We start from the raw sequence: 12,086 nt of genomic DNA, 5'->3' as shown, positions 1-12,086 counted from the left end.
TTTAAAAAAAAACGCCAATTAGTAAACCCAGTAGTAAACTTCTACTAAGGGTCAGTAAAATTCAATATAATATCTTTCTTTCAATTTCATGCCAATTATACACAACAGATATTCATTCTTATCCTAATAAACAAATTCATTGCCCCCTAGTATACCCAGTGGAAGTTTACTGCCCCCTAGTAAACTTCTACTAGAGGTCAGTAAACTTCAATACAGTATCTTCCTTTCAATTTCATGTCAATTATACACAACAGATACTCATTCTTACCCTAATAAACAAATTCATTGCTCTCTAATAAACCCAGTGGAAGTTTACTACCCCCTAGTAAACTTCTACTGGGGGTCAGTAAACTTAAATACAGTATCTTCCTTTTAATTTCATGCCAATTATACACAACAGATACCCATTCTTACGCTAATAAACAAATTCATTGCTCCACTAGGTTTGTTTACTGACCCCAGTAGACTTCTACTGGGGGTCAGTAAACTTTAATACAGTATCTCTCTTTCAATTCATGCCAACAATCTGCCCCAAATATACCACCACCACCACCACTGTACCAAATAATCAGCATGCCACCACCATCATATCAATCACATCCTAACTAAAATTAAAATCAAAATCAAATTAAACAAAAACACATAAATCTATCACCAAAACTAATTAAACCAGAAAAATTGAAGAACTTACCATGATTTCTTACCCCTTTGAAATTTCGAGGGACGGTGGTGGGTCGGCGAGAAGGCTTGGTAGAGAGAGAAAGGTGGCAACAGCGGCGTCTTGACGGCGGCGGGGGCGGGTGAGAGAGAAAGGTGACCCAGATCTGAGGCTTGGTGCAAGAGAAAGGGACGAGGAGCTTGTTGGCGGTGAGGACGGGTGAGTCGGGTCGAGTCGAGAAGGGGAGGTTGTTGGCTCCGAGGAGGGTGCAAAGGTGGCCAGGTGATGTTGAAGAGGGTCTTGACGGCTTTGAGAGTGGTAGCGTTTGTGGGGACGAAGTTGGAGGTGGCGTTGGTGGGGTGGGTGCAGTTGAAGGTGGCGGCGGAGGAAGGAGTGGTGAGAATGGAGAGAGAGGCCGGCATAAAAGTCATGGTCTAGAGTAGAGAGAGAGAGAGAGATGGAGCTCTAGGAAAGATGGGTTTCCTCTATTAATAAGGTTGGTGAGTGAGTTGTATTTAAAGAATTGATTATGTTTAGTAAAAATTTTGGTTTAGTAAATTTTCTAATAGTAAATTTTTACGCGGGTAAGATGGGCGCTCAAATTTTTTAGAACTTTAAGCGACGGAATGTTCTATTTCTGTCGTCTAAGTGATTCATATTTTTTTTTTTTAAAAAAAGATTCCCGTCTCCTAAGTAAACATTTCCGGTACGGAACTATGGAATGTAATTCCGTCTCCTAAGTGATTCATATAATTTTTTAATTTTATTTTTTCAAAATGTCGTTGTCTAAGTAAAAATATTTTACGTCTTCCTAAGAACGACTTAAGCGACGGAATGAGACGGAACTACGAAATGTAATTCCGTCTCCTAAGTGATTCATTATTAATTTTTTTTTTTCAAAATGCCGTTGTCTAAGTAAAAATATTTCGTCTCCTAAGTAGTACTTAAGCGACAGAATGAAATTTCGTCGCCTAAGTCGTTCTTAAGAGACGGAAACTGTTTTGTCGCTTAAGTAGAAAATTCCGTCGCTTAAGTAGAAAATTCCGTCGCTTAAGTACCACTTAGGAGACGGAATTTTTTAATTCCGTCGCCTAAGTGTTATTTTCCAGTAGTGATATGAGCTCCAAGGTAGCCAATACTTATGTCGATACAAATGTAGCAGAATGAAAGATGACCTAGCTATAGCTAGCGTTAAGTGTCTGACTTCATCAAAGATGATGATACAAAAAGAAAAAAGAAAGCCAAACATTGTACCGTTGATAATTACAACACAAATTAGTCGAACACAGAAGATCAGACAAACAAATGAAGACAGAGCTAAAAGACCTCCAGCTAGAAATGATATTATTCTGCATCACCAGTTCGTTTTTATTAGAAATGAATCACATTGTACGTGTCATATTCAAACTTCAGTGCATGGAATTGATGGAACAATAGTGAAGTCTTTATCTGGGGACACTAATATAAGTTAACTGTTCTGTAATAATTAGAGTAATAACATAGTGTTTAGAACTATAGATTGCTGCTTTGTTTCCTCAATAATCTTGTGTTCATCTTTTCTAATTTACATAACTTAACATGGGATCCGGTTCATCTAAAATGAACAAATGGTAAATTTAGTAAAGTTCATAAAATCCATAGTCCTTATGTAATCTAAGGATCAGATCCCTTAACATGAATATCAAAATGTTTAACTTCTGTTCTATGGAGTATGGATGAGTGTTTTTTTTTGTTTTGTTTTTTTCTTTTAAATACATGGATGACGGTTTAAACTTAAACTTTTTAGAGCGTGTTCTCTGGCTCTATGGATGATTTTTTTGTTCATAACTGAATAACCAAAGTCCAATTAAGGTTATTGGAGATGTGATCGTCGAATTTAATTATATACTTCAGTTTTATTGTAATTTAGTGGGGAAGTTCTATTGGGAGAAGATGAGAAAAGGGTCATATATTCTTCGGTACATTCTTCAGAACATGACAAACAAACAACTGTAGGACACTAGGGCTACAACAAGGTACATTGGAATGTTCATCTCCATTTGACACCAGACATGTTTGCAGCAAGAAACAAACTCTGTTGCCTTTTTTCTGTAACTATAAATAACGTCTTTCGGAAGCTCTAAGAACCTCATCCAACTACCCAAAATCACAAGTCTTCATATTAATATTTATCTAGTTTCCAATCATGGCTTCAAGAACGTCAAGCCTCAAATTCTTCTCACTACTGATTTCCTCACTTACCATTGTTCAAATGGCAATTGCAGACCCAGACATTCTTACCGACTTCATTGCCCCTGCAAATGGAACAGTAGATGGAAACTTCTTCACATTCACCGGAATGCGAGTTCTTGTTAGTGGAGACGAGCCTAAAAACTTCACAGTATTGAAGGCAACCATGGCAGAGTTTCCTGCTCTCAATGGGCAGAGTGTTTCATACGCAGTTCTTGAATTTCCAGCTGGAACTACTAACCCACCACACACTCATCCTCGCTCTGCTGAGCTCCTCTTCCTTGTCGACGGCACCCTTGAAGTTGGCTTTGTCGACTCAAAGAACAAACTCTTTACTCAGACTCTTCAGTCAGGTGACCTGTTTGTGTTTCCCAAGGGACTTGTGCACTTCCAATACAATGCTGACTCACAAAACGCAGCTCTAGCAATTTCTGCTTTTGGAAGTGCAAGTGCAGGAACTGTGTCACTTCCTTCAACTTTGTTCGCCACCAACATCGATGACAATGTGTTGGCTTTGTCCTTCAAGACTGATGTAGCCACCATTCAAAAGCTCAAGACTGGTCTTGCTCCCAAACCATAGAGAAGAATGATAAACAAAACCTTTAACAGAATAATTTTTTCTCATTATTTAGTCTCTTTTTGGTTTTTCGTTCTGTAATAAACATGCTTTGAATAATGATCCTTGAAGGTGTTCATAGGATAAGTTGTCAAAGTACTACATAAAGCATTGTTTCCAGAAATCATTTATTGTTAATCGGACGTGCATGTTATGAGCTTATGATCGAGCTTCTTTGTATTTAAGATTATATACTTCAAAAGTTCTAATTAAACGTTGATCAATATTAGCATACTAGAAGTTTAAAAAGTCACAGAAATCAAGTATGTTTTTAATTAAACATCGATCTGTCTCGAGTTTCACCCTGAAATTAAGAAAAACATGCAGGGCCCACCTTTAAAGTGTTAATTAGGCATAAACTAAATTAGTTCTTAAGCTATTTACTATCAGTGGTATTCAGCTGTCAGTACTCTTGGAATGGAGTTGACTTGACTTTAAAAGATATTTCCTTTCTTTTATGATGTAATAAGTAGTAGACTATATATAGTTGTGTTGTGTTGTAATAACTCTTATGCTTTTCATAATTCAAGATGAGTGAAAATTGCTCCACAAGTTCTCTTCTCTTCTCTCTGAAATTTCATCTTTCTGTACAAAGATTTGTTAGGGTTTCGATCATGTCCACCATGTTAGCATAAATGAAATTCTATCCAAAAATTTCGCAGAACCCTCCCTTAAAATTAGACTACCCAAGCATGCTATGTTGCACCGACACTTCATACCAGTGGAGTGTCTCTAACACTCCCGACACGCGTCCGACACTTCTCGACATGTATCCGACACGCCACGTGGCATGTGGGAAAATGTTGATTTTTCCGACACGCCCCGACACTTTGACAGACACGCCATGTCACCCTCCGACACGCCACGTCATCAATTGTCACTTTTAAAAAATAAAATAAAGAAAATAAAACCTAAAAAAATAGAGCTTCTTCTCTCATTTCTGTTGCTTCTCTTTGGCCACTGATAAATGTGTGTTTTACTGGGATGGAGGACTGGAGAAGAAAAAGAAGAGGTGAAGCAAAGATAAATGGGATTTTGAGAAGAGGTAAATTAAGCAGAGAGAATAGATTATGACTAATAGGGGTTTTTGTTTTTGGAGTTTTATATATGTTTGAGGAAAGTTTTTGAAATTTTTGGGTTGTGGGAATTTTTAATGGGGAAAACTTATGGGGTGTTTAGTATCATAAGTAGCTAGTTTACGTCATTAGTTGGACATGTACTGGTGCTGGAACGCCGCGGAGGAGTGTGAAGGGTTTTGGTGCTTTAAGTTTATATTGGGTTTATTAGAAGACAAAATTAGGATCTTTTTGACCAATAAGTTTATCATTCATATTTTTAGTATTTATTTTATGTATTAAAAATATATAAATATATTCATAATTTGTTGTGTCCAAACCGTATCGGATCTTATGTTTTTAAGAATTGTTGTGTCGCCGTGTCAATGTCAGTGTCGGTGCAACATATTACAACTACAACAAGTTCGTCCTCCACACCTAGAGTCATCCCTTCCCACAATAACACAACAAGCCAAACAAATCAATTCAACCCCTGAACTAAATAGCTCTCCATAATGGCAACCACTAAAATACGTACAACAGGGGTCTCAAATAGTCATATTAACAGCACCATAATCATCATGAATCATACAACGCGCATCTCAGACTGATGTAGCCACCATTAAAAAGCTCAAGGCCAACTTGGTCCCCAAACCATGAGGATAGTTTCGTTGATACTTTAGTTTCTACTTGTTTTTGTTTTCAATTCCAAAATTGATTTAAATATTTACATTACAATGTCTTGAAATAAAGGAAATTGCCACTAGCTTGCATCCACTGTCACAATTCATTTGGGGGATTTCAATCACACTCGTGATTTAGTTTACAATTCAACCTCCATATATGTTTTCTTTTTCAGAATCTTAAGTTTTGTCTACTGTAATGTGGATTGTGAAATGAGAAATCTAAAGTTCAATTTCCATCACAAACATAAATCAAAGCATGACAAGAAATATGCATGGAATCAAAAGAAATGCATTAAAAAATATTGCAACACAAGACTAGTCGCATCTACATACATAACAAAGCCACAAAAGTTTCATCAAAATTGAGTCTTTACTGCAAGAGAAAAAAGTCGTTGCTCCAATAAAGAGAGTGAAAGTGTCAGTTCTCGATCACTTCTAAATTCACAAGCAAATCTATTAGCCACATGAGGGGGATTTCTTGAAGCAACCCCCAGACCCAGGAGTAAACTTTCCCGTATGAGCATTCAGTACATGTGTCAGTTTGTGGAAGAGTGAAGATCATGTATATATGTTGGTGTTTGCCAAAAGTATCATGCTTCTGCTATGCATGGTAACTAACCAAGTCAAAGAAGAAAGGGTTAGGTCTCTAGGCTCTAAGAAAGGATTTTGGTCTCTGGATAATGGTGAAAGGTTTAATCTAGCAGGTAGAGAGGGTGCATCGAGACCCTTCTATATGAAGTTAACTAGCAAAGTTAGCTTGGTGCATGCAATTACATAGGGTTGGTTGAAGTGCTGAATGAAGGTGGACCAAATTAAATTGATTCAGGGAGTGTAGTTAGTCTATGTGAAGAACGATCTCGATGGTGCAGTTTTGCATGTAAATGAATCGCTATTCTCACCAAGCTAGATGATGATAATGGTGATTCATTCTCATGCAAAAAGTAAATGGAGAGCATAGCTAACTATGATATAGCTACAAAGCTTTGATTGATGTTAGTGGCGATTGAAGGGGAAAAGGTTGTCTTCAATGGTGTGCTGCATCAATTAGAATAAGAAGGAAGAAAAAGACGTGCAAAACCTTTTTCACATATATGATTGGTGCCTATAAATTGCTGCATGGAAACCATTTAAAGTTTAGAATGCAAATTAGCATCTATTAAGAATTGGGCAAGCATATATAGAAATAGCTTGTGTGGGTTGTGCATGAGAGTAAGAGAGAAAATTAAGGTGCTAAGAGGGAAGTTCTCTTAGGTAAGACATTCTGTTCTTGAGTATTTTATGAGTGGGGGTGTACATGGGTTTTAGGATTTGGGTTGTGGGATTTAACTCATGTATATTGTACTAGTTTTATTCTTATAGTAAAAGAGCAAATATCCTGGGTTGGACGTATGAATAAAATTTATCAAACCATGTTGAATTTTGTGTCAACAGTTTTGTTTTTTTATTCTTGTTGTTATTCTGTTTTATTAACGTATTGTGCACTAATGAGGGGTGTGTCTATTTTTGAATTGCTATTCGTTTGTGGGGTTAAAATCCCAACAGTACCTGATTGCCCTATGTAGCCGCCGTGACGAAAAAGATCATAATTGAAAGTTGAAAACATGAAAACTTACATATGGGGAAGATCCATACTTGGCTTATAAGTCAGTTGCTCTAATTGCAGTTTTAAGCCATCATCATCGGAGGACAATTTGATGATGCGGACACCATAAGAGCATCTCCAACAGCTCATGTAAAACTAGAATAATCTCTATTTTGGAGGAAAAACATCATTTTTTGGCTCCAACAACTCATGTAAAGGATCCTCTATAATACAAAATGTGAGATGAGAGAGAAACATATCCTCTAAATCTATAAAATTCTTAAAAATTTGTATCTTCATGTAAACTTTATTGCTTGCCTTTTAAAATTTATTCTCTTTCTTCAAAAAAGAACAAAACATCATAAAATTAAAACATTTAACATGAGTTTGGGGTTTGATTATAATAAATATATAATATTTATATAGATTCATTAAATTATACAGAAAATCATTTAATTTGTATAATAGAATAGACGAGCTGTTAGAGTTGATTTTATTTTCGTTTAGAAATTTTGTGATTTACTCCTCTATAATAGAGAATTAATATAAGAGCTGTTGAAAATGCTCTAAGAGACCGCTCTCCTATGTGGTAGTCAAGGCTATATATGTACAGTTACTTGTTGGCCTCTGACTTGAGCTTCTTCTTCTTCTTCGTCGGGTGTCCATAAAGTCTATGTTGCTTTTTAACATTCCATTGTTGTTCACGACAATGTCATAATGCTGAAGAAGAAGATGTCTGGGTTAAGATATTTATGGGGGTCCCTTTTTTTTTATTCAAGACTTTAGTTTTTTTTTTTTGAATAAATTCACCATTCTTTTCAAGACTTGAGTGTTTTCTTATTTCGATTCGGCCAACCCCAACCATTTTCAATATGATTTACAACATGAAGTATCATAATTAATTAAGCCAATTTGGCTTATGGAACTGCCAAAAGTTAAACTTTCATAATCCCTACTATTACCCCTCACTTTATATAGGTCTATAAAAAATTGATGGAACAATGCCTACTAGCCCTAATTTTAAGAATTTTATTCCCACTAACAAAATGAGATTTTAAAATTCTCATAAGCCAACTTAAACAGCAGAAAGACAATTATACCTTTAATGAATTAAATAAACTACAATACACCATTATAAGAACAATAAAAGATCTATTTTGAAATAAAAACCTATGACCGGATTCTTGCAACCGATGACCGTTGACTAGGATCCGACGACATTGACCGAAATCCGACGACCGTTGATCTCCTATTGGGGTCAGTATGACCCTTGAACTTAACTATGTGTTTCAGTCACTTATAACAGGTCCTTATTGGGGTCAGTATGACCACCTATTGGGGGCAATATGTAAGGGGTCTGTCGAGGGTATAGCGGGGGCAGTAGGGGGTCTTTTGGAGGCAATATGCATGGGGTCTATCCGGGGGTCTACTAGGGGCAATAGGAGGGTCTACTGGGGGTAGTATAACCCTTGAACTTAATTATGTGCTTCAGTCACTTACAATAGGTCCCTATTGGGGTCAGTATGACCATCTATTGGGGGTATTAGGGGTCTGTCGGGGGTATAGTGGGCAGTAGGGGGTCTTTTGGAGGCAATATGCATGGGGTCTATCCGGAGGTCTACTAGGGGCAGTAGGAGGGTCTACTGGGGGCAGTAGGACCCTTAAACTTAACTATGTGCTTCAGTCACTTATAACAGGTCCCTATTAGGGTCAGTATGACCACCTATTGGGGGCAGTAAGAGGTCTGTTGGGGGTATAGTGGGGGCAGTAAGGGGTTTTTAGGAGGCAATATGCATGGGGTCTATCAGGGGGTTTACTGCGAGCAATAAGAGGGTCTACTAGGGACAGTAGGAGGGTCTCCTAGGGGCAGTAGGAGATATTTGGAAGAAAATACAGGGTTTTGTCTGCCCCTCTGCAGGGGTCTATTTCCAAGAAGTAAAAAGAATTTCGAGCTCTCATCCTCAAGCCTTGTTCAACTTGCACAAACAAAGCACAAAGCAAACAGCTGAAGGTGGAAAATCATAAACTATATATAACAAGAAGCAGAGCCCACACACCATCTAGTGTGAGACCATATTCTACTAAACAAACATTAACCAATCCAATTAGCAGACTCCAACAAACCATCTGGTGAACCATTTTAGTATAACCATTAGTACCTCCCAAAACTCATGCACATAAAGATAAGAAATCCACACGGCGTATCACATGCTCAAACTTAATATTCATCATTCAAGTCATAATCAAAATCCAACAAACTAATCACTAAACAACACTCATATGTATATAAAAAAACCAACTGACGGTGGGCTTCGGTTTGAAAGCCAGCGGGGTGTCAACCGGAGGTCTAGATCTGCGTCCTACAACACCTTCAACGACTCGTCGTCCAGTCGATCTCTTAGGCTTCGTCGTCGTTGAAGAACAAGAAGCCGTCTTGAAGTGCAAGTTGGTTAACAGGGAAGAAGAGCCCGAATTGTGAGTCGGATCTCGGAGCCTCCACAATCCCATCAGCCTCGAAAGCCTCGTCGGGAGTCAAATCAGAACCAAAACCCCAAACTAGCACCGGTAATGGAATGCGTTGCGGAGGTTGACTCGGGAAATGGCAGAGGCATTTTGGTGACCAGTCTAGGAACAGACTCGGCGGGATCGGATCTGAGAGAGAGAGAGATAGAGAGAGAGAGAGAAGTCAGAGAGAGAGAGAGCACAGATCTAAACAAAGTAGAGAGGCGTGAGGTTAAGAAAAGGGTAATTTTTTCAGTAAAAATAAGAGAATAGATGAAAATTTGACAGGTGGGAATGAGACTCTTAAAGGGTACAGGTTCATGGGAATTTTAAAATCTTATTTTGTTACTGGGAAAAAAATCTTAAAATTTAGGGCTCTCGGGCATTTTCCCAAAATTGATATAATAAACAAAGGGTAAAACAATAACCTAGAGGAACAAGACAGTTTCAGTTTCATTCAAAAACTGATTTGCAGTTAGAAACCGTCGACATCGTGAAAGATGTTATTCTCGCTCATCTCTATATTTACTCTTGGGGAGCGTAGCAAAATAACCAAAATTTGGGGAAAGGAGTACATATCAACATTAATTAAGAGTTCGCATATAGATCTATCAAATGGTTAGACTACCTAATTGTCATTGGGTAATTTTAGGGTCTTTGGTTTTCTATTGTTTTGGGTTTGTCATTTCGTCTTCTTTCAATTTTTGCAAATAGACATTTGGGAAATTACCAAACAACGTCAAACTGGAGTTTGCTATTGGTTCCAACTTCCAAGTTGTGCTTCAATTTGGGTGGAAAAGCAAGGTACTTCAATCTCAATTTTTTTTCCCATCGCCATTAGCAGGGAAAGTACCAGAGAGCAAACGTCATAGAATGGTACATCTCTAATTTTTTATTTTTGTTTTATCTATTCAAACCTCTTTGCATCATTGTGAAACTGTAGTAATCACTGCAAAGTTATACTATTCTATAATGTTATCTGTTACTTTGGGTTGATTTCTTTTTCCAATTTGTTGCTAAGTTTGACAGTAAACGTGTATCAGGCTTTCTTATTGTCATATATGATAAGAACTTCAAGATAGCATGATTGATTTATTTGGTTGTCCACATTGATTAGGGATACTTTGGATTGCAAGAAGTCACTTTTTCACTGTAGTTTGTACCTTTTTTGTTGAGGTAAACATAATTAAGTGATTCCATGGGGTTGTGTTAGTTAGATCATTATCAAGAAAGAGTTTTTTGTACGCTCGGATCGAGAAGAAGTAAGCATCAATTTATAGATGTCAATCAAAGATTGGTCGAGGCAAAATACTTATCAAGTGAATCGAAGATCATGGCCCGACCTAAGGGACACCGCCCTCTACCTAAATTGGATGCACCTTTTGATTCATGTTATTAGATATATGCAGGGATAAGGCAAGACACTCTTTGCAAATTGTTTGGTTTCTTTTTAATTCAGTTCACTCTAAATGGTTCTTTTTTTCTTTTCTTTTTTTAGAACAACTCTAAATGATTCTTTTGTAAATAGTGATTGATTTCGGTATAAAATTATTTACGTCCTTTAATTTCTTCTCCTCAAATATTATCCTTTGTGTACCATTCAACACCTTTCCAGCGGCGGCTTCTGTGATCCTCGTTCTTACTGAGACTTCAATACTCCTTGGACCTCAAAAAACTCCCCATCAACAATTCAACGTGACCATCAGAGCTAGCTACTATAGGCACGGATCTTAGTCGACGGCCATTCCGTTTCTTAAATTCTTAGGAGACGATTTTTGTTACTTAGGAGACGAAACCATTCCGTCTCCTAAGTGATATTTTCCAGTAGTGTAGAATATTCTGTAATGTGTGGCTTGAGCTTATGCTACTAGAATATGGAATTGTCATTCCATATAGTGATAGGTTTACAGGTTAGAATAGGATTATGTTTTCTTTCTCTATACCGGCTAGGTCTTTGTAATTCTATATATAAAAGACACATATCAATGAATAAGATACAACAGTTTCACGATTCTCTTCCGCTAGCCCACTCGTACACGTGGATAATCTTGGTCAAATCCTTTTAAAACCATAGTCTCTACCCAAACCCTTATTTGCCTCTCTTGTCAAATACTTGACGACCGCACTCTCTGCTTCGACAAACCCTCTGACCCCCTCATCGATCACAATGGCAACCAAGGAGGAAAAGGCTCCCCCACCGTCCTCGAAGCCCATCAAATCTGACAGGGGCAAGCAAAAGAAGAAGAAGTGGAGCAAGGGAAAGCAAAAGGAGAAGGTAAACAACATGGTGTTGTTTGACCAGGCCACTTCTGACATGCTCCTCTCGGAAGCTCCCAAGTTCAAGCTCATCACTCCTTCTATTTTGTCACAGGCTAAGGATTAATGGATCATTGGCACGTCCTGCCATTAAGGATTTGATGACAATGGGTTCTATTAGGATGATTTCTGCCCATGCTAGTCAGCATATTTACACCAGAGCCACCAACACCTAAAGAGAAGTTTGTTTTTCTTAGGGGTGGGCATATTGAACCCGGAATGCAGTTAACCGCCCGATCCACACCGAATAATCCGATGCAGTCACTGAATTGAAACAAAATGGCGTCGTTTTAGGTGCAAGCCGCACTGACCCGCTTAGATCCGGTGCATAGAGGGTTGGGCATTCAAACCGCCCGATTCTTAAGCCACCGACCTACATTATTTAAGTTATGTATATATAGCTATATATATAGAAGTCCACTGAAAGTTCTTTAACCCCATT

At 37.8% G+C, this 12,086-nt stretch overlaps 1 protein-coding gene and 1 pseudogene across 1 annotated transcript; both read left to right on the top strand.

Annotated features, from left to right (window-relative positions):
* The first annotated feature begins 2,843 nt into the window (after positions 1–2,843).
* On the top strand, positions 2,844–3,467 carry LOC101303299 (germin-like protein 9-3-like). The gene has a single exon (XM_004291536.1). The coding sequence runs from the start codon at positions 2,844–2,846 to the stop codon at positions 3,465–3,467; it is 624 nt and encodes a 207-aa protein (XP_004291584.1).
* An 8,028-nt stretch (positions 3,468–11,495) lies between these two features.
* LOC101303006 lies at positions 11,496–11,820 on the top strand (annotated as a pseudogene).
* Positions 11,821–12,086: the final 266 nt, after the last annotated feature.

This window comes from Fragaria vesca, linkage group LG2, assembly GCF_000184155.1.
Source record: "Fragaria vesca subsp. vesca linkage group LG2, FraVesHawaii_1.0, whole genome shotgun sequence".
NCBI classification, from domain to species: Eukaryota; Viridiplantae; Streptophyta; class Magnoliopsida; order Rosales; family Rosaceae; genus Fragaria; species Fragaria vesca.
Note: the sequence above shows the minus strand (reverse complement) of the source record. Positions and strands in the feature narration are given on the sequence as shown.

Coding starts and splice junctions, on each gene's coding strand:
- LOC101303299 (XM_004291536.1), top strand. CDS start 2,844: ATGGCTTCAAGAACGTCAAGCCTCAAATTCTTCTCACTACTGATTTCC.